At 34.3% G+C, this 23,131-nt stretch overlaps 1 protein-coding gene across 4 annotated transcripts in view; it reads left to right on the top strand.

Moving 5' to 3' along the window:
- LOC124872469 (WD repeat-containing protein 7) overlaps window positions 1-23,131 on the top strand; it is a 137,015-nt gene that overhangs the window by 102,705 nt on the left and 11,179 nt on the right. For all 4 annotated transcript variants that reach the window (XM_047372518.1, XM_047372517.1, XM_047372516.1 and 1 more), the window contains one exon: window positions 7,818-7,922. In XM_047372518.1, the coding sequence (XP_047228474.1) occupies window positions 7,818-7,922 (105 nt within the window). The remainder of the gene's footprint in view (window positions 1-7,817; window positions 7,923-23,131) is intronic.

The following is a 23,131-nucleotide window of genomic DNA, read 5'->3' as shown; positions in this document are numbered from 1 at the left end:
CATCCATCATCCATCCATCCATTTATCATCCATCCATCCATCCATTCATCATCCATCCATCCATCCATCCATTTATCATCCATCCATCATCCATCCATCCATTTATCATCCATCCATCCATCATCCATCCATCCATTTATCATCCATCCATCCATCCATTTATCATCCATCCATCATCCATCCATCCATTTATCATCCATCCATCCATCCATCCATCCATTTATCATCCATCCATCCATTTATCATCCATCCATTTATCATCCATCCATCATCCATCCATCCATCAACCATCCATCCATTTATCATCCATCCATCATCCATCCATCCATTTATCATCCATCCATCAACCATCCATCCATTTATCATCCATCCATCATCCATCCATCCATTTATCATCCATCCATCCATCAATTTATCATCCATCCATCATCCATCCATCCATTTATCATCCATCCATCATCCATCCATCCATTTATCATCCATCCATCCATCCATCCATTTATCTTCCATCCATCATCCATCCATCCATTTATCTTCCATCCATCATCCATCCATCCATTTATCATCCATCCATCCATCATCCATCCATCCATTTATCATCCATCCATCCATTTATCATCCATTCATCCATTTATCATCCATCCATCCATCCATCATCCATCCATCCATTTATCATCCATCCATCCATCCATCCATTTATCATCCATCCATCCATTTATCATCCATCCATCATCCATCCATCCATTTATCATCCATCCATCCATCATCCATCCATCCATTTATCATCCATCCATCCATCCATTTATCATCCATCCATCATCCATCCATCCATTTATCATCCATCCATCCATCCATCCATCCATCCATCCATTTATCATCCATCCATCATCCATCCATCCATTTATCATCCATCCATCATCCATCCATCCATCAACCATCCATCCATTTATCATCCATCCATCATCCATCCATCCATTTATCATCCATCCATCAACCATCCATCCATTTATCATCCATCCATCATCCATCCATCCATTTATCATCCATCCATCCATCCATCAATTTATCATCCATCCATCATCCATCCATCCATTTATCATCCATCCATCATCCATCCATTTATCATCCATCCATCCATTTATCTTCCATCCATCATCCATCCATCCATTTATCTTCCATCCATCATCCATCCATCCATTTATCATCCATCCATCCATCATCCATCCATCCATTTATCATCCATCCATCCATTTATCATCCATTCATCCATTTATCATCCATCCATCCATCCATCCATCATCCATCCATCCATTTATCATCCATCCATCCATCCATCCATTTATCATCCATTCATCCATTTATCATCCATCCATCCATCCATCCATCATCCATCCATCCATTTATCATCCATCCATCCATCCATCCATCCATTTATCATCCATTCATCCATTTATCATCCATCCATCCATCCATTTATCATCCATCCATCAACCATCCATCCATTTATCATCCATCCATCCATCATCCATCCATCCATTTATCATCCATCCATCCATCCATCCATTTATCATCCATCCATCATCCATCCATCCATTTATCATCCATCCATCATCCATCCATCCATTTATCTTCCATCCATCATCCATCCATCCATTTATCTTCCATCCATCATCCATCCATCCATTTATCATCCATCCATCCATCCATCATCCATCCATCCATCCATTTATCATCCATCCATCCATCCCTCCATTTATCATCCATCCATCAACCATCCATCCATTTATCATCCATCCATCCATCATCCATCCATCCATTTATCATCCATCCATCCATCCATCCATTTATCATCCATCCATCATCCATCCATCCATTTATCATCCATCCATCATCCATCCATCCATTTATCTTCCATCCATCATCCATCCATCCATTTATCATCCATCCATCCATCCATCCATTTATCATCCATTCATCCATTTATCATCCATCCATCCATCCATTTATCATCCATCCATCAACCATCCATCCATTTATCATCCATCCATCCATCATCCATCCATCCATTTATCATCCATCCATCCATCCATCCATTTATCATCCATCCATCATCCATCCATCCATTTATCATCCATCCATCATCCATCCATCCATTTATCATCCATCCATCCATTTATCTTCCATCCATCATCCATCCATCCATTTATCTTCCATCCATCATCCATCCATCCATTTATCATCCATCCATCCATCCATCCATCATCCATCCATCCATCCATTTATCATCCATCCATCCATCCATCCATTTATCATCCATCCATCCATTTATCATCCATCCATCAACCATCCATCCATTTATCATCCATCCATCTATCCTCTAAAATGAAAAGAATTGGAAAGAGGAGCAGTAGCTTGGATGAAGAGAGGAAGAGAACAGTTTTCCTGAATCCTTTTTCTCAGTAATTGATTAATGACAAATCAGTGACTCTGTTAATCATGTTTCTGTTTGATTGTGTGTGCAGTGTGTGTGTGTGTGTGTGTGTGTGTGTGTGTGTTGGTAATTTGCTGAGTATTGATTTTCAGTAACCTGAGCAGTCCAGTGCTGGTGGAGGGGGTCATTTATATCTGAAAACAGCATGGCCCGATTCAGCCCACATCTCCTTTGATTCTGTGTGTGTGTGTGTGTGTGTGTGTGTGTGTGTGTGTGTGTGTGCTGTAAATAAAGACTGGGAAACACTTCTGTGTGGTATTTCCACTAATTAACATTTAATAGATAATGGACCTGCGGGAACTGTGTCTTACAAGTGTTTTATTTCAAGTGAAGCAGAAAGCTTTCGTCTTGATTAATAGAGTTCAAAATCTTTAAGGTTTTATTAATTCTGAATCTTCTTATTGATTCTGCTTCTTCTTGGTACTTTGAATAACGTCTTCAAGAAGAAACAGCAGGAGGGTTCCCGGTTCGTTTCTGAAAGCAATGGACCCGCTTTCTGGACAAGTGCTGAAATATGTCTGCAGACCGTCTTGTTTTTTACTTTGATAAAGATAAAGTCTGAAAACTGATGATCAACTGATAAATAATGAGAGTAAATTTGAAATAAATCTGTAAAACTTTCGGCTCGATCAGGAATACTGCAATGATCTGATTTTGGTAAATGAATAGAGAAATCTGAGCTCTCTTTGGAGCTCCCTAGCTCAGCTGAACATTGCATTAGGACCACCATTCAAAGCTCTTATTTATCCATTTTTCTTTCTTGTAAACATACTACCCTTCTTTCAGCCAGCTGACTGGCAGTGAGCGACAGCAGGTGGGGGAGAGGGAGTGCTTTGCTACTCAGTGCAACATACAGCTGGAGGAAAACCTTTTAACTCTGATATTTTCCCTGATATCTCTTTAAAATGATAGTAAATTCTAGTGGTCACTTTAAGAACTGGGCCGTGGTACCAGAAACAAGCTCATGCTTATACACAAACATCCTCTGTCTAATAAAAGTGTGATGGGTTAAAGATGGGGCCCACAGGGAGGACACTGACTGCCCATAAAGGCACCGCAAAACCCCCGTTCAGAAAATCCAAGCAATCCCTTTATGTCCATTTTTAAAAGGAACGGATTCATTAGTTTAGGTTATCCAGTGGAAAACTTACTGGTCTTTAGAACCAGATCAAAAAATGAGCCCAGTCAGTTTAAAATGCTCTGGTTTGATTGAGTTTAGTAACAGTAGGTGATGAGGGTGAGTTTTGTTGCTAATCCACCTCAGCCTGAGTGTGTTTCCAACCGAAGAGTAGCTGCTCCCTGCATGACCATCTGCCACAGCTTTGATCAGCCTCCGTGAACAGCTCTTTGTCAGCTGCATTACTCGCTGTGAGTTTCTGTCCAGCTGCCCGCTCTGCCTTTTTAACAGACTCGGCCCACTCCGCTAATTGAACACAAAGAAACAAGCTCACAGATCTTTCCCTCTTAACTGCATCTGCTTCATTCTGGGATGCAGTTTGCACCTCGCTTTGTGCGTCCTGTCATCACAGGACAGCCGCTGGAACCTGGAGAACCACACGGTTTCCTGATTTAGCTAAATGGCAGCAGAGAATACACATGACACAGGGTGTAGTTTTAATTCCAGGACAATTATAGTGCAAACACAAGATTAGCACCTCACCTACAGTTTGGTCTTTTATTCAGAGTTGCGGGGATTGCAGGTCTGTTCCAGAAGACTTACTGTAGTCCTTAAGCTTTCAATGAATGCTTGTGATACGTTAGTTCCTTGATAAATGTGGAAAAAAATACAAATACATTTCTTCAAAGATGAGCAGATTTGAGCAAAACCAGTGAGAAAACCCAGGCCTGTTTGGTGCTCCATATCTCAGCCCCTTTCCAGCAGAAGCGCCATTCAAAGTTTAAATGAAAGCTGGACTTCACTTTGACACCTTTTGTAGTTTTTATATGACCACAGTTTGTTTTTCCCCCAGAATGTTCAGCTGATGATGTCACAAACTCCTGGTTCTGACCCTGTTGAATATTCACCAACTTTTGGATCTAAACTACTTTCATGCCCACGGTTTTATCTCCACATGAACAGTTTATACATCAAACGTAGGTATTTGTGTCTCTTTGTCCCACGGCTGTAGGACTTCGTTTTCTGTCCAATCAGAGCTCAGAGTGGACAGAGACACGCCCACATTCTCGTGCACTGCCACTATATTTGAAACTCAAACAGATGGGTCCCTTTAACCTGTAATATCTGCTAAATAAAACACAACAATCTGATAAAAAATGCACATGTCTGGGCGCGGTGCTGATGATGTCGGGGTTAAGCGTGCCACCATATACGGAAGCTACAGTCCTTGAAGCGGCCGTCCCGGGTTCGAGTCCCAGACCTGGCGACATTTGCCAAATGTCTCCCCTTCTCTCTACCACTCTTTCCTGTCTGCCTACTGTCAAAAAATAAAAATAAAGGCGACTAGTGCTGGAAAAATTTGTTTAAAAAAAAAAAAAACAATTCACATGTCTGACCAACAGAGGGTTCTCAGTCTTATTATGAAGGTTTTTGTTGATATAAATTGTCAGAAGTGGTTTCCACTGTGTGTTAGATGTTTGGCAGCCATATTGGATTGTGAACTCGGGACTTCTTGGTGACTTCCGACTTCAGGAAGTTTTCCTGGAGCTGTTTTCCAGATGGGCCTTGGAAAATCTGACTTCCAAGCACAAATAGAAAGTACCATAGTTTCAGCAACCGCGTCATCCCTGATCTGAATGTTCTAGATTGAAAATTAAGTGAAGGACATTGCAAAATTCCACATTTTCAGTTCTAAAAACCTAAAAGATAAACAGGAAAAGATTTTAACCTGGATTTTCAGAATAAAAGTCCAGCTGTATCATAACTTAGGCTCCAAACTCCTAAGGAGCTTGAAGGAAGAACATTGAACTATGTCGGATCATACAGATCATATTCGAATTGAATTGTAGCTTCACATTAAAGAGTGAAATGGTGAATTAATGAAAAATGAACATTGGAAGAGTTGATGTTTCATTCAGGGAGCGGCTGCCAGTCTGGGATCATTGTGTGATAAACACAAACGTTGCGCTCCTCTGGAGGCCGCTGTGTTGCACTACAGAGAGCTGTAAATGGCTTCAGTTTGCTTCACTGCTCTCTGATTGGCTCATTGATTGGGTGGGCAGTCCACTGTGACGCAGAAACACTCTGATCATAATATATATGAAAGCATTGAAGCTTCATGCACGTTCCTGCAGAGGTCCATCTTCACACCGTTGCTCCTTAGGTCCTCTGTGTGAGGAAATATTCAAATTAATCTAATATTTTAGTTATCTAAACAAATACCAATAGAAAACCAAACAAAGAAACAATAACTGGTCAGTAGAATAACAAGAATTCAGCATAAAACAGTTAAAAAAGTCATGGATCTTTATCTGGTTTTCATTGATATATTATAAAATGATTACAGGAGCACTTAAATAAATAAATTAATGACATTTAATGTTTAATTATTATTTTTTTAACCTTTCTAAGAACCTAAAAACGGTAAAAACAGCAGCTGAGGAGATGCTTTTAATTTAGTCCAGATTAGATTTTCAGATTCATTCTGTATGAAAAATAAATTTACAAAAAAATATTCTTTCAATTTTTGGTTTAATCCGTTACCATAAAAAGGTGAGAAATGGATAAAGAATTAATTGTATTGAATATATTTATTAAGATAAAAAGATGAGCCTTTAAATGATAAAAAGCTTGATCTAGAGTCAAGTTGGGTCTAAATGACTGAACAGTTTTTATGTAAAACAAGTAAATGAGGAAAATTAACCCTAATAACAGACAAAAGACAAAGCAGAGGCTCACATTATTCACAAGTCCGGTCCACTCCCAGCGGCCCTTAATCATTATTTTGTGTCCTTTAGTTAATCTGATCCGGTTCAGGAATCTTGGTCCCATTGAGCTCCTGATGGTCTGCAGACGATCTGCATCCACTGTTTTATCTAACAGCTGGGGGTCGATGGAGTTTGGGAGTTCCTGAAAAAACACTTAAAGCTAAAAGACCTGAAGTCAAGGAAAACCTGGAGAGAAACTGGAATAATTCATCTCTCCTCTCAGCCCAACGATGCTGGAATCTAATCTGATTTCCTCAAATAAAAGGAGGGAGAGAATGAATGAAAAATATGAGATTTTCATTTCATTGTGGTGTTATTATGTTCCTCAGCTCTAACCTGCACAGACTGGTTATTATTTCAGGCTCTCAGAGCCCGAGGCCACGCGTCTTAATCTCATCTGGAGCTCAGCGTTTGTAATCCCAGTCGCAGGACCTTTATTGCGTTACACGTCCCGCATCTGGTGGGAGCAGTTATTGCGTTACGGTGAACAGATTCTGTCCCCTGAGTTCTGGAGGCATCTGTTGGCCCAGGAGCTGCCGGTGGTCTGATGGAGTTAACTCATCAACACCAGAACAATCTGGCAGAGCTTGGTTTTCCAGAAACGGATCCATGAAGCTTCAACAAGGACCAGTATTTGGGTTTTCATCAAAGGGTTCAACCTCCAGCTGCTTCTGCATCTCAGAGGTTCATCCAGGGAAGCTGCTCTCATCACAGGAAATTCTCATTGTGTCACATGGGAGTGGATTTCATCCCTCTGCACCACCTCACAGCGGTTCTGCACAAGTTCAACCAGAGTCCACTGGTCACCTGGATTTATTTTTGGGCTTCAGAGCTGGTACCGATCCGGTTTTCACAAAATGTTTCGAAACGTCTGAATATAGATGCTGAAATTTATGACCAGATGTTTTAATGTTAGACGTGCTGCTTGTTCCTCTTTGATTAACTTTAAGAAATAAAAAAGTGTTATTTCAATAAAAGTTCAGAATTAATGAAAATTAATTGGAAAATGTTTACATTTAAATAGCATAAAATCCTTATTTCTCAGCCTTTTCTTTTCAGTTGGGTTCAGACTTGTAGCTCACCATAATTACATCTATTTTGATACATTATTAATTAATAAAATCTATTTTATGTTTCATAGAAAGCCAGTTTTGCAGCTCTAGTTCAGGGTTTCCTTCATGTATTTCTGATCATTTGTGGTTCTGTTGTTGAGTCAGAAACTTAAAGGCAGCTTTTTTTAAACTCCTGTGTTTTCTTCTAATCAGGTTATTAGATGTTCACCTTCATTCTGAGTCGTGTTCTGGTTCTACTGCAACACGTTGATCCTCACTGGATCACATCGTATCCAGTCTTCTTCATTTTTCCCTCGCAGTCTTGGACCTGGACCTTCTTCCTGCTTTGTTTCACCTCTTCTGAAAAATCTCCTGTTTCTCCTCTGCAGAACATCCATGGCCACAAAGGTCCGATCACGGCCGTGTCGTTCGCCCCTGACGGCCGGTACTTGGCGACCTACTCCAACGCTGACAGCCACATCTGCTTCTGGCAGGTAATAGAACCAGAACTGACACCGCTGATCTTATCTCCAGCCTTGGTGTCCAAAAGTGTTCATATGAAAATGTGTTTCTAACTGCACTTCAACATCTGCGCAGGAGATTTTTATTCAGATAGAGCAGTTTGTCCCTTCTGCATTGTTTGTGCTATAAAATTCATTTTAAAGACTTTGACTACAGTTGGGTTTCTGTTTTAACATTTTCTTCCTCCTTTGTGTTGGAATCACTTCAAAATGTTTCTCCCTCCCAGGTTTGGACGTTATCACTAACAAAATATTAGGAAATATGGCTTTTTGTGTCGTTCAAATATAATAAAAAAACAGGCTTTAGACAGTTAAACAAGCATTTATTAGGTTAAAAGATCATAAAATGTGCAGATAGTCAGTATGTGTGGTGAAGACTGACGTTAATTATGGCATTTATGAGTGAATCAATTAATGAAATGTTTAATTTTTTAACACGTAAAGAACAAATGAAAGCAGAATAAATATAAAATAATAAATGTAATATAATATAATTACTTATAAAAACGTATATTACTAACTCAAAATATTTCTACAGTTCGATGTTCTCTAGACGTGTATGAAGAGCTCCAGGTTGAGGAAAAATTGCTCTGAAACGACATTTAGTTGATTTTAATTTGAATTCCTGATCTTTTTTATTCAAACCTGAAATCAATAAGAGTAAAAACAAAAAATATTTTCTGGATCAGTGGAAAATAAACACACCGTGAAACACGCCTACTACCCCTTCCCAGAACTGTTACTTTAAATGAAAGGTCTTTACGACCTCTGACATGGCTCTCTATGCTCACACACACACACACACACGCTCACACACAGAGTAATGGCATTACTGTAAGTATAAACCACTGCAAGCGCGCCGGCAGGATGGCTGCTGTGGTAATTAGCTGGCAGACGCTTTGTCGGTGTGTGTGTGTGTGTGTTGGGACTATAGTGTTTCTACTCTTGTGTTTTTTCCTACATGCTCTGAAGTGGTCCAGTTTCTGCTTCTCTTTTGGTGCAAAGTTTTCTTGTCAGAAACTGGAAGCAGAGTAAAGAAGATCAGGAACCAGTTTCACTTTTAGTTGAAGATAAAAACATTAATAACTCAGGTTATCCTCCATCTGTTCGTCTTTAGTTGAAGATAAAAACATTAATAACTCAGGTTATCCTCCATCTGTTCGTCTTTAGTTGAAGATAAAAACATTAATAACTCAGGTTATCCTCCATCTGTTCGTCTTTAGTTGAAGATAAAAACATTAATAACTCAGGTTATCCTCCATCTATACGTCTTTAGTTGAAGATAAAAACATTAATAACTCAGGTTATCCTCCATCTGTTCGTCTTTAGTTGAAGATAAAAACATTAATAACTCAGGTTATCCTCCATCTATACGTCTTTAGTTGAAGATAAAAACATTAATAACTCAGGTTATCCTCCATCTATACGTCTTTAGTTGAAGATAAAAACATTAATAACTCAGGTTATCCTTCATCTATACGTCTTTAGTTGAAGATAAAAACATTAATAACTCAGGTTATCCTCCATCTATACGTCTTTAGTTGAAGATAAAAACATTAATAACTCAGGTTATCCTCCATCTATACGTCTTTAGTTGAAGATAAAAACATTAATAACTCAGGTTATCCTCCATCTGTTCGTCTTTAGTTGAAGATAAAAACATTAATAACTCAGGTTATCCTCCATCTGTTCGTCTTTAGTTGAAGATAAAAACATTAATAACTCAGGTTATCCTCCATCTGTTCGTCTTTAGTTGAAGATAAAAACATTAATAACTCAGGTTATCCTCCATCTATACGTCTTTAGTTGAAGATAAAAACATTAATAACTCAGGTTATCCTCCATCTATACGTCTTTAGTTGAAGATAAAAACATTAATAACTCAGGTTATCCTCCATCTATACGTCTTTAGTTGAAGATAAAAACATTAATAACTCAGGTTATCCTCCATCTGTTCGTCTTTAGTTGAAGATAAAAACATTAATAACTCAGGTTATCCTCCATCTGTTCGTCTTTAGTTGAAGATAAAAACATTAATAACTCAGGTTATCCTCCATCTGTTCGTCTTTAGTTGAAGATAAAAACATTAATAACTCAGGTTATCCTCCATCTATACGTCTTTAGTTGAAGATAAAAACATTAATAACTCAGGTTATCCTCCATCTGTTCGTCTTTAGTTGAAGATAAAAACATTAATAACTCAGGTTATCCTCCATCTGTTCGTCTTTAGTTGAAGATAAAAACATTAATAACTCAGGTTATCCTCCATCTATACGTCTTTAGTTGAAGATAAAAACATTAATAACTCAGGTTATCCTCCATCTATACGTCTTTAGTTGAAGATAAAAACATTAATAACTCAGGTTATCCTCCATCTATACGTCTTTAGTTGAAGATAAAAACATTAATAACTCAGGTTATCCTCCATCTGTTCGTCTTTAGTTGAAGATAAAAACATTAATAACTCAGGTTATCCTCCATCTGTTCGTCTTTAGTTGAAGATAAAAACATTAATAACTCAGGTTATCCTCCATCTATACGTCTTTAGTTGAAGATAAAAACATTAATAACTCAGGTTATCCTCCATCTATACGTCTTTAGTTGAAGATAAAAACATTAATAACTCAGGTTATCCTCCATCTATACGTCTTTAGTTGAAGATAAAAACATTAATAACTCAGGTTATCCTCCATCTGTTCGTCTTTAGTTGAAGATAAAAACATTAATAACTCAGGTTATCCTCCATCTATACGTCTTTAGTTGAAGAAAAAAACATTAATAACTCAGGTTATCCTCCATCTATACGTCTTTAGTTGAAGATAAAAACATTAATAACTCAGGTTATCCTCCATCTATACGTCTTTAGTTGAAGATAAAAACATTAATAACTCAGGTTATCCTCCATCTATACGTCTTTAGTTGAAGAAAAAAACATTAATAACTCAGGTTATCCTCCATCTATACGTCTTTAGTTGAAGATAAAAACATTAATAACTCAGGTTATCCTCCATCTGTTCGTCTTTAGTTGAAGATAAAAACATTAATAACTCAGGTTATCCTCCATCTATACGTCTTTAGTTGAAGATAAAAACATTAATAACTCAGGTTATCCTCCATCTATTCGTCTTTAGTTGAAGATAAAAACATTAATAACTCAGGTTATCCTCCATCTGTTCATCTTTAGTTGAAGATAAAAACATTAATAACTCAGGTTATCCTCCATCTATACGTCTTTAGTTGAAGATAAAAACATTAATAACTCAGGTTATCCTCCATCTGTTCGTCTTTAGTTGAAGATAAAAACATTAATAACTCAGGTTATCCTCCATCTATACGTCTTTAGTTGAAGATAAAAACATTAATAACTCAGGTTATCCTCCATCTATACGTCTTTAGTTGAAGATAAAAACATTAATAACTCAGGTTATCCTCCATCTGTTCATCTTTAGTTGAAGATAAAAACATTAATAACTCAGGTTATCCTCCATCTATACGTCTTTAGTTGAAGATAAAAACATTAATAACTCAGGTTATCCTCCATCTGTTCGTCTTTAGTTGAAGATAAAAACATTAATAACTCAGGTTATCCTCCATCTATACGTCTTTAGTTGAAGATAAAAACATTAATAACTCAGGTTATCCTCCATCTATACGTCTTTAGTTGAAGATAAAAACATTAATAACTCAGGTTATCCTCCATCTGTTCATCTTTAGTTGAAGATAAAAACATTAATAACTCAGGTTATCCTCCATCTGTTCGTCTTTAGTTGAAGATAAAAACATTAATAACTCAGGTTATCCTCCATCTATTCATCTTTAGTTGAAGATAAAAACATTAATAACTCAGGTTATCCTCCATCTATACGTCTTTAGTTGAAGATAAAAACATTAATAACTCAGGTTATCCTCCATCTATTCGTCTTTAGTTGAAGATAAAAACATTAATAACTCAGGTTATCCTCCATCTATACGTCTTTAGTTGAAGATAAAAACATTAATAACTCAGGTTATCCTCCATCTGTTCATCTTTAGTTGAAGATAAAAACATTAATAACTCAGGTTATCCTCCATCTGTTCGTCTTTAGTTGAAGATAAAAACATTAATAACTCAGGTTATCCTCCATCTATACGTCTTTAGTTGAAGATAAAAACATTAATAACTCAGGTTATCCTCCATCTATACGTCTTTAGTTGAAGATAAAAACATTAATAACTCAGGTTATCCTCCATCTGTTCGTCTTTAGTTGAAGATAAAAACATTAATAACTCAGGTTATCCTCCATCTATACGTCTTTAGTTGAAGATAAAAACATTAATAACTCAGGTTATCCTCCATCTATACGTCTTTAGTTGAAGATAAAAACATTAATAACTCAGGTTATCCTCCATCTGTTCATCTTTAGTTGAAGATAAAAACATTAATAACTCAGGTTATCCTCCATCTGTTCGTCTTTAGTTGAAGATAAAAACATTAATAACTCAGGTTATCCTCCATCTGTTCGTCTTTAGTTGAAGATAAAAACATTAATAACTCAGGTTATCCTCCATCTTTTCGTCTTTAGTTGAAGATAAAAACATTAATAACTCAGGTTATCCTCCATCTGTTCGTCTTTAGTTGAAGATAAAAACATTAATAACTCAGGTTATCCTCCATCTATACGTCTTTAGTTGAAGAAAAAAACATTAATAACTCAGGTTATCCTCCATCTATACGTCTTTAGTTGAAGAAAAAAACATTAATAACTCAGGTTATCCTCCATCTATACGTCTTTAGTTGAAGAAAAAAACATTAATAACTCAGGTTATCCTCCATCTATACGTCTTTAGTTGAAGAAAAAAACATTAATAACTCAGGTTATCCTCCATCTGTTCGTCTTTAGTTGAAGAAAAAAACATTAATAACTCAGGTTATCCTCCATCTATACGTCTTTAGTTGAAGATAAAAACATTAATAACTCAGGTTATCCTCCATCTGTTCGTCTTTAGTTTAAGATAAAAACATTAATAACTCAGGTTATCCTCCATCTGTTCATCTTTAGTTGAAGATAAAAACATTAATAACTCAGGTTATCCTCCATCTATACGTCTTTAGTTGAAGATAAAAACATTAATAACTCAGGTTATCCTCCATCTATACGTCTTTAGTTGAAGATAAAAACATTAATAACTCAGGTTATCCTCCATCTATACGTCTTTAGTTGAAGATAAAAACATTAATAACTCAGGTTATCCTCCATCTGTTCATCTTTAGTTGAAGATAAAAACATTAATAACTCAGGTTATCCTCCATCTATACGTCTTTAGTTGAAGATAAAAACATTAATAACTCAGGTTATCCTCCATCTGTTCATCTTTAGTTGAAGATAAAAACATTAATAACTCAGGTTATCCTCCATCTATACGTCTTTAGTTGAAGATAAAAACATTAATAACTCAGGTTATCCTCCATCTGTTCGTCTTTAGTTGAAGATAAAAACATTAATAACTCAGGTTATCCTCCATCTATACGTCTTTAGTTGAAGATAAAAACATTAATAACTCAGGTTATCCTCCATCTATACGTCTTTAGTTGAAGATAAAAACATTAATAACTCAGGTTATCCTCCATCTGTTCATCTTTAGTTGAAGATAAAAACATTAATAACTCAGGTTATCCTCCATCTGTTCGTCTTTAGTTGAAGATAAAAACATTAATAACTCAGGTTATCCTCCATCTATTCATCTTTAGTTGAAGATAAAAACATTAATAACTCAGGTTATCCTCCATCTATACGTCTTTAGTTGAAGATAAAAACATTAATAACTCAGGTTATCCTCCATCTATTCGTCTTTAGTTGAAGATAAAAACATTAATAACTCAGGTTATCCTCCATCTATACGTCTTTAGTTGAAGATAAAAACATTAATAACTCAGGTTATCCTCCATCTGTTCATCTTTAGTTGAAGATAAAAACATTAATAACTCAGGTTATCCTCCATCTGTTCGTCTTTAGTTGAAGATAAAAACATTAATAACTCAGGTTATCCTCCATCTGTTCGTCTTTAGTTGAAGATAAAAACATTAATAACTCAGGTTATCCTCCATCTGTTCGTCTTTAGTTGAAGATAAAAACATTAATAACTCAGGTTATCCTCCATCTGTTCGTCTTTAGTTGAAGATAAAAACATTAATAACTCAGGTTATCCTCCATCTATACGTCTTTAGTTGAAGATAAAAACATTAATAACTCAGGTTATCCTCCATCTATACGTCTTTAGTTGAAGATAAAAACATTAATAACTCAGGTTATCCTCCATCTGTTCGTCTTTAGTTGAAGATAAAAACATTAATAACTCAGGTTATCCTCCATCTGTTCGTCTTTAGTTGAAGATAAAAACATTAATAACTCAGGTTATCCTCCATCTATACGTCTTTAGTTGAAGATAAAAACATTAATAACTCAGGTTATCCTCCATCTGTTCGTCTTTAGTTGAAGATAAAAACATTAATAACTCAGGTTATCCTCCATCTGTTCGTCTTTAGTTGAAGATAAAAACATTAATAACTCAGGTTATCCTCCATCTATACGTCTTTAGTTGAAGATAAAAACATTAATAACTCAGGTTATCCTCCATCTGTTCGTCTTTAGTTGAAGATAAAAACATTAATAACTCAGGTTATCCTCCATCTGTTCGTCTTTAGTTGAAGATAAAAACATTAATAACTCAGGTTATCCTCCATCTATACGTCTTTAGTTGAAGATAAAAACATTAATAACTCAGGTTATCCTCCATCTGTTCGTCTTTAGTTGAAGAAAAAAACATTAATAACTCAGGTTATCCTCCATCTATACGTCTTTAGTTGAAGATAAAAACATTAATAACTCAGGTTATCCTCCATCTGTTCGTCTTTAGTTGAAGATAAAAACATTAATAACTCAGGTTATCCTCCATCTATACGTCTTTAGTTGAAGATAAAAACATTAATAACTCAGGTTATCCTCCATCTATACGTCTTTAGTTGAAGATAAAAACATTAATAACTCAGGTTATCCTCCATCTGTTCGTCTTTAGTTGAAGATAAAAACATTAATAACTCAGGTTATCCTCCATCTGTTCGTCTTTAGTTGAAGATAAAAACATTAATAACTCAGGTTATCCTCCATCTATACGTCTTTAGTTGAAGAAAAAAACATTAATAACTCAGGTTATCCTCCATCTATACGTCTTTAGTTGAAGAAAAAAACATTAATAACTCAGGTTATCCTCCATCTATACGTCTTTAGTTGAAGAAAAAAACATTAATAACTCAGGTTATCCTCCATCTATACGTCTTTAGTTGAAGAAAAAAACATTAATAACTCAGGTTATCCTCCATCTATACGTCTTTAGTTGAAGAAAAAAACATTAATAACTCAGGTTATCCTCCATCTATACGTCTTTAGTTGAAGAAAAAAACATTAATAACTCAGGTTATCCTCCATCTGTTCGTCTTTAGTTGAAGATAAAAACATTAATAACTCAGGTTATCCTCCATCTATACGTCTTTAGTTGAAGAAAAAAACATTAATAACTCAGGTTATCCTCCATCTATTCATCTTTAGTTGAAGATAAAAACATTAATAACTCAGGTTATCCTCCATCTGTTCGTCTTTAGTTTAAGATAAAAACATTAATAACTCAGGTTATCCTCCATCTATACGTCTTTAGTTGAAGAAAAAAACATTAATAACTCAGGTTATCCTCCATCTATACGTCTTTAGTTGAAGAAAAAAACATTAATAACTCAGGTTATCCTCCATCTATACGTCTTTAGTTGAAGAAAAAAACATTAATAACTCAGGTTATCCTCCATCTGTTCGTCTTTAGTTGAAGATAAAAACATTAATAACTCAGGTTATCCTCCATCTGTTCGTCTTTAGTTTAAGATAAAAACATTAATAACTCAGGTTATCCTCCATCTATACGTCTTTAGTTGAAGATAAAAACATTAATAACTCAGGTTATCCTCCATCTGTTCGTCTTTAGTTGAAGATAAAAACATTAATAACTCAGGTTATCCTCCATCTGTTCGTCTTTAGTTGAAGATAAAAACATTAATAACTCAGGTTATCCTCCATCTATACGTCTTTAGTTGAAGATAAAAACATTAATAACTCAGGTTATCCTCCATCTATTCATCTTTAGTTGAAGATAAAAACATTAATAACTCAGGTTATCCTCCATCTGTTCGTCTTTAGTTTAAGATAAAAACATTAATAACTCAGGTTATCCTCCATCTATACGTCTTTAGTTGAAGATAAAAACATTAATAACTCAGGTTATCCTCCATCTGTTCGTCTTTAGTTGAAGATAAAAACATTAATAACTCAGGTTATCCTCCATCTGTTCGTCTTTAGTTGAAGATAAAAACATTAATAACTCAGGTTATCCTCCATCTGTTCGTCTTTAGTTGAAGATAAAAACATTAATAACTCAGGTTATCCTCCATCTATACGTCTTTAGTTGAAGATAAAAACATTAATAACTCAGGTTATCCTCCATCTGTTCGTCTTTAGTTGAAGATAAAAACATTAATAACTCAGGTTATCCTCCATCTGTTCGTCTTTAGTTGAAGATAAAAACATTAATAACTCAGGTTATCCTCCATCTGTTCGTCTTTAGTTGAAGATAAAAACATTAATAACTCAGGTTATCCTCCATCTGTTCGTCTTTAGTTGAAGATAAAAACATTAATAACTCAGGTTATCCTCCATCTGTTCGTCTTTAGTTTAAGATAAAAACATTAATAACTCAGGTTATCCTCCATCTATACGTCTTTAGTTGAAGATAAAAACATTAATAACTCAGGTTATCCTCCATCTATACGTCTTTAGTTGAAGATAAAAACATTAATAACTCAGGTTATCCTCCATCTATACGTCTTTAGTTGAAGATAAAAACATTAATAACTCAGGTTATCCTCCATCTATACGTCTTTAGTTGAAGATAAAAACATTAATAACTCAGGTTATCCTCCATCTATACGTCTTTAGTTGAAGATAAAAACATTAATAACTCAGGTTATCCTCCATCTATACGTCTTTAGTTGAAGATAAAAACATTAATAACTCAGGTTATCCTCCATCTGTTCGTCTTTAGTTGAAGATAAAAACATTAATAACTCAGGTTATCCTCCATCTGTTCGTCTTTAGTTGAAGATAAAAACATTAATAACTCAGGTTATCCTCCATCTGTTCGTCTTTAGTTGAAGATAAAAACATTAATAACTCAGGTTATCCTCCATCTGTTCGTCTTTAGTTGAAGATAAAAACATTAATAACTCAGGTTATCCTCCATCTGTTCGTCTTTAGTTGAAGATAAAAACATTAATAACTCAGGTTATCCTCCATCTGTTCGTCTTTAGTTGAAGATAAAAACATTAATAACTCAGGTTATCCTCCATCTATACGTCTTTAGTTGAAGAAAAAAACATTAATAACTCAGGTTATCCTCCATCTATACGTCTTTAGTTGAAGAAAAAAACATTAATAACTCAGGTTATCCTCCATCTATACGTCTTTAGTTGAAGAAAAAAACATTAATAACTCAGGTTATCCTCCATCTGTTCGTCTTTAGTTGAAGAAAAAAACATTAATAACTCAGGTTATCCTCCATCTATACGTCTTTAGTTGAAGATAAAAACATTAATAACTCAGGTTATCCTCCATCTATACGTCTTTAGTTGAAGAAAAAAACATTAATAACTCAGGTTATCCTCCATCTGTTCGTCTTTAGTTGAAGAAAAAAACATTAATAACTCAGGTTATCCTCCATCTATACGTCTTTAGTTGAAGATAAAAACATTAATAACTCAGGTTATCCTCCATCTGTTCGTCTTTAGTTGAAGATAAAAACATTAATAACTCAGGTTATCCTCCATCTGTTCGTCTTTAGTTTAAGATAAAAACATTAATAACTCAGGTTATCCTCCATCTATACGTCTTTAGTTGAAGATAAAAACATTAATAACTCAGGTTATCCTCCATCTATACGTCTTTAGTTGAAGATAAAAACATTAATAACTCAGGTTATCCTCCATCTATACGTCTTTAGTTGAAGATAAAAACATTAATAACTCAGGTTATCCTCCATCTATACGTCTTTAGTTGAAGATAAAAACATTAATAACTCAGGTTATCCTCCATCTATACGTCTTTAGTTGAAGATAAAAACATTAATAACTCAGGTTATCCTCCATCTGTTCGTCTTTAGTTGAAGATAAAAACATTAATAACTCAGGTTATCCTCCATCTGTTCGTCTTTAGTTGAAGATAAAAACATTAATAACTCAGGTTATCCTCCATCTGTTCGTCTTTAGTTGAAGATAAAAACATTAATAACTCAGGTTATCCTCCATCTGTTCGTCTTTAGTTGAAGATAAAAACATTAATAACTCAGGTTATCCTCCATCTATACGTCTTTAGTTGAAGAAAAAAACATTAATAACTCAGGTTATCCTCCATCTATACGTCTTTAGTTGAAGAAAAAAACATTAATAACTCAGGTTATCCTCCATCTATACGTCTTTAGTTGAAGAAAAAAACATTAATAACTCAGGTTATCCTCCATCTATACGTCTTTAGTTGAAGAAAAAAACATTAATAACTCAGGTTATCCTCCATCTGTTCGTCTTTAGTTGAAGAAAAAAACATTAATAACTCAGGTTATCCTCCATCTATACGTCTTTAGTTGAAGATAAAAACATTAATAACTCAGGTTATCCTCCATCTGTTCGTCTTTAGTTTAAGATAAAAACATTAATAACTCAGGTTATCCTCCATCTGTTCGTCTTTAGTTGAAGATAAAAACATTAATAACTCAGGTTATCCTCCATCTGTTCGTCTTTAGTTGAAGATAAAAACATTAATAACTCAGGTTATCCTCCATCTATACGTCTTTAGTTGAAGATAAAAACATTAATAACTCAGGTTATCCTCCATCTATACGTCTTTAGTTGAAGATAAAAACATTAATAACTCAGGTTATCCTCCATCTATACGTCTTTAGTTGAAGATAAAAACATTAATAACTCAGGTTATCCTCCATCTATACGTCTTTAGTTGAAGATAAAAACATTAATAACTCAGGTTATCCTCCATCTATTCGTCTTTAGTTGAAGATAAAAACATTAATAACTCAGGTTATCCTCCATCTATACGTCTTTAGTTGAAGATAAAAACATTAATAACTCAGGTTATCCTCCATCTATACGTCTTTAGTTGAAGATAAAAACATTAATAACTCAGGTTATCCTCCATCTATACGTCTTTAGTTGAAGATAAAAACATTAATAACTCAGGTTATCCTCCATCTATACGTCTTTAGTTGAAGATAAAAACATTAATAACTCAGGTTATCCTCCATCTGTTCGTCTTTAGTTGAAGATAAAAACATTAATAACTCAGGTTATCCTCCATCTGTTCGTCTTTAGTTGAAGATAAAAACATTAATAACTCAGGTTATCCTCCATCTGTTCGTCTTTAGTTGAAGATAAAAACATTAATAACTCAGGTTATCCTCCATCTGTTCGTCTTTAGTTGAAGATAAAAACATTAATAACTCAGGTTATCCTCCATCTGTTCGTCTTTAGTTGAAGATAAAAACATTAATAACTCAGGTTATCCTCCATCTGTTCGTCTTTAGTTGAAGATAAAAACATTAATAACTCAGGTTATCCTCCATCTATACGTCTTTAGTTGAAGAAAAAAACATTAATAACTCAGGTTATCCTCCATCTATACGTCTTTAGTTGAAGAAAAAAACATTAATAACTCAGGTTATCCTCCATCTATACGTCTTTAGTTGAAGAAAAAAACATTAATAACTCAGGTTATCCTCCATCTGTTCGTCTTTAGTTGAAGAAAAAAACATTAATAACTCAGGTTATCCTCCATCTATACGTCTTTAGTTGAAGATAAAAACATTAATAACTCAGGTTATCCTCCATCTATACGTCTTTAGTTGAAGAAAAAAACATTAATAACTCAGGTTATCCTCCATCTGTTCGTCTTTAGTTGAAGAAAAAAACATTAATAACTCAGGTTATCCTCCATCTATACGTCTTTAGTTGAAGATAAAAACATTAATAACTCAGGTTATCCTCCATCTGTTCGTCTTTAGTTGAAGATAAAAACATTAATAACTCAGGTTATCCTCCATCTGTTCGTCTTTAGTTTAAGATAAAAACATTAATAACTCAGGTTATCCTCCATCTATACGTCTTTAGTTGAAGATAAAAACATTAATAACTCAGGTTATCCTCCATCTATACGTCTTTAGTTGAAGATAAAAACATTAATAACTCAGGTTATCCTCCATCTATACGTCTTTAGTTGAAGATAAAAACATTAATAACTCAGGTTATCCTCCATCTATACGTCTTTAGTTGAAGATAAAAACATTAATAACTCAGGTTATCCTCCATCTATACGTCTTTAGTTGAAGATAAAAACATTAATAACTCAGGTTATCCTCCATCTGTTCGTCTTTAGTTGAAGATAAAAACATTAATAACTCAGGTTATCCTCCATCTGTTCGTCTTTAGTTGAAGATAAAAACATTAATAACTCAGGTTATCCTCCATCTGTTCGTCTTTAGTTGAAGATAAAAACATTAATAACTCAGGTTATCCTCCATCTGTTCGTCTTTAGTTGAAGATAAAAACATTAATAACTCAGGTTATCCTCCATCTATACGTCTTTAGTTGAAGAAAAAAACATTAATAACTCAGGTTATCCTCCATCTGTTCGTCTTTAGTTGAAGATAAAAACATTAATAACTCAGGTTATCCTCCATCTGTTCGTCTTTAGTTGAAGATAAAAACATTAATAACTCAGGTTATCCTCCATCTGTTCGTCTTTAGTTGAAGATAAAAACATTAATAACTCAGGTTATCCTCCATCTGTTCGTCTTTAGTTGAAGATAAAAACATTAATAACTCAGGTTATCCTCCATCTATACGTCTTTAGTTGAAGAAAAAAACATTAATAACTCAGGTTATCCTCCATCTATACGTCTTTAGTTGAAGAAAAAAACATTAATAACTCAGGTTATCCTCCATCTATACGTCTTTAGTTGAAGAAAAAAACATTAATAACTCAGGTTATCCTCCATCTGTTCGTCTTTAGTTGAAGAAAAAAACATTAATAACTCAGGTTATCCTCCATCTATACGTCTTTAGTTGAAGATAAAAACATTAATAACTCAGGTTATCCTCCATCTGTTCGTCTTTAGTTTAAGATAAAAACATTAATAACTCAGGTTATCCTCCATCTGTTCGTCTTTAGTTGAAGATAAAAACATTAATAACTCAGGTTATCCTCCATCTGTTCGTCTTTAGTTGAAGATAAAAACATTAATAACTCAGGTTATCCTCCATCTATACGTCTTTAGTTGAAGATAAAAACATTAATAACTCAGGTTATCCTCCATCTATACGTCTTTAGTTGAAGATAAAAACATTAATAACTCAGGTTATCCTCCATCTATACGTCTTTAGTTGAAGATAAAAACATTAATAACTCAGGTTATCCTCCATCTATACGTCTTTAGTTGAAGATAAAAACATTAATAACTCAGGTTATCCTCCATCTATACGTCTTTAGTTGAAGATAAAAACATTAATAACTCAGGTTATCCTCCATCTATACGTCTTTAGTTGAAGATAAAAACATTAATAACTCAGGTTATCCTCCATCTATACGTCTTTAGTTGAAGATAAAAACATTAATAACTCAGGTTATCCTCCATCTATACGTCTTTAGTTGAAGATAAAAACATTAATAACTCAGGTTATCCTCCATCTGTTCGTCTTTAGTTGAAGATAAAAACATTAATAACTCAGGTTATCCTCCATCTGTTCGTCTTTAGTTGAAGATAAAAACATTAATAACTCAGGTTATCCTCCATCTATACGTCTTTAGTTGAAGAAAAAAACATTAATAACTCAGGTTATCCTCCATCTATACGTCTTTAGTTGAAGAAAAAAACATTAATAACTCAGGTTATCCTCCATCTATACGTCTTTAGTTGAAGATAAAAACATTAATAACTCAGGTTATCCTCCATCTATACGTCTTTAGTTGAAGATAAAAACATTAATAACTCAGGTTATCCTCCATCTATACGTCTTTAGTTGAAGATAAAAACATTAATAACTCAGGTTATCCTCCATCTATACGTCTTTAGTTGAAGATAAAAACATTAATAACTCAGGTTATCCTCCATCTATACGTCTTTAGTTGAAGATAAAAACATTAATAACTCAGGTTATCCTCCATCTATACGTCTTTAGTTGAAGATAAAAACATTAATAACTCAGGTTATCCTCCATCTATACGTCTTTAGTTGAAGATAAAAACATTAATAACTCAGGTTATCCTCCATCTGTTCGTCTTTAGTTGAAGATAAAAACATTAATAACTCAGGTTATCCTCCATCTGTTCGTCTTTAGTTGAAGATAAAAACATTAATAACTCAGGTTATCCTCCATCTGTTCGTCTTTAGTTGAAGATAAAAACATTAATAACTCAGGTTATCCTCCATCTGTTCGTCTTTAGTTGAAGATAAAAACATTAATAACTCAGGTTATCCTCCATCTATACGTCTTTAGTTGAAGAAAAAAACATTAATAACTCAGGTTATCCTCCATCTATACGTCTTTAGTTGAAGAAAAAAACATTAATAACTCAGGTTATCCTCCATCTATACGTCTTTAGTTGAAGAAAAAAACATTAATAACTCAGGTTATCCTCCATCTATACGTCTTTAGTTGAAGAAAAAAACATTAATAACTCAGGTTATCCTCCATCTGTTCGTCTTTAGTTGAAGAAAAAAACATTAATAACTCAGGTTATCCTCCATCTATACGTCTTTAGTTTAAGATAAAAACATTAATAACTCAGGTTATCCTCCATCTGTTCGTCTTTAGTTTAAGATAAAAACATTAATAACTCAGGTTATCCTCCATCTATACGTCTTTAGTTGAAGATAAAAACATTAATAACTCAGGTTATCCTCCATCTATACGTCTTTAGTTGAAGATAAAAACATTAATAACTCAGGTTATCCTCCATCTATACGTCTTTAGTTGAAGATAAAAACATTAATAACTCAGGTTATCCTCCATCTATACGTCTTTAGTTGAAGATAAAAACATTAAT

The sequence above is a fragment of the Girardinichthys multiradiatus genome, chromosome 8 (assembly GCF_021462225.1).
Source record: "Girardinichthys multiradiatus isolate DD_20200921_A chromosome 8, DD_fGirMul_XY1, whole genome shotgun sequence".
In the NCBI taxonomy this organism is placed as follows: domain Eukaryota; kingdom Metazoa; phylum Chordata; class Actinopteri; order Cyprinodontiformes; family Goodeidae; genus Girardinichthys; species Girardinichthys multiradiatus.
This window is presented reverse-complemented; position numbering and strand designations above follow the sequence as displayed.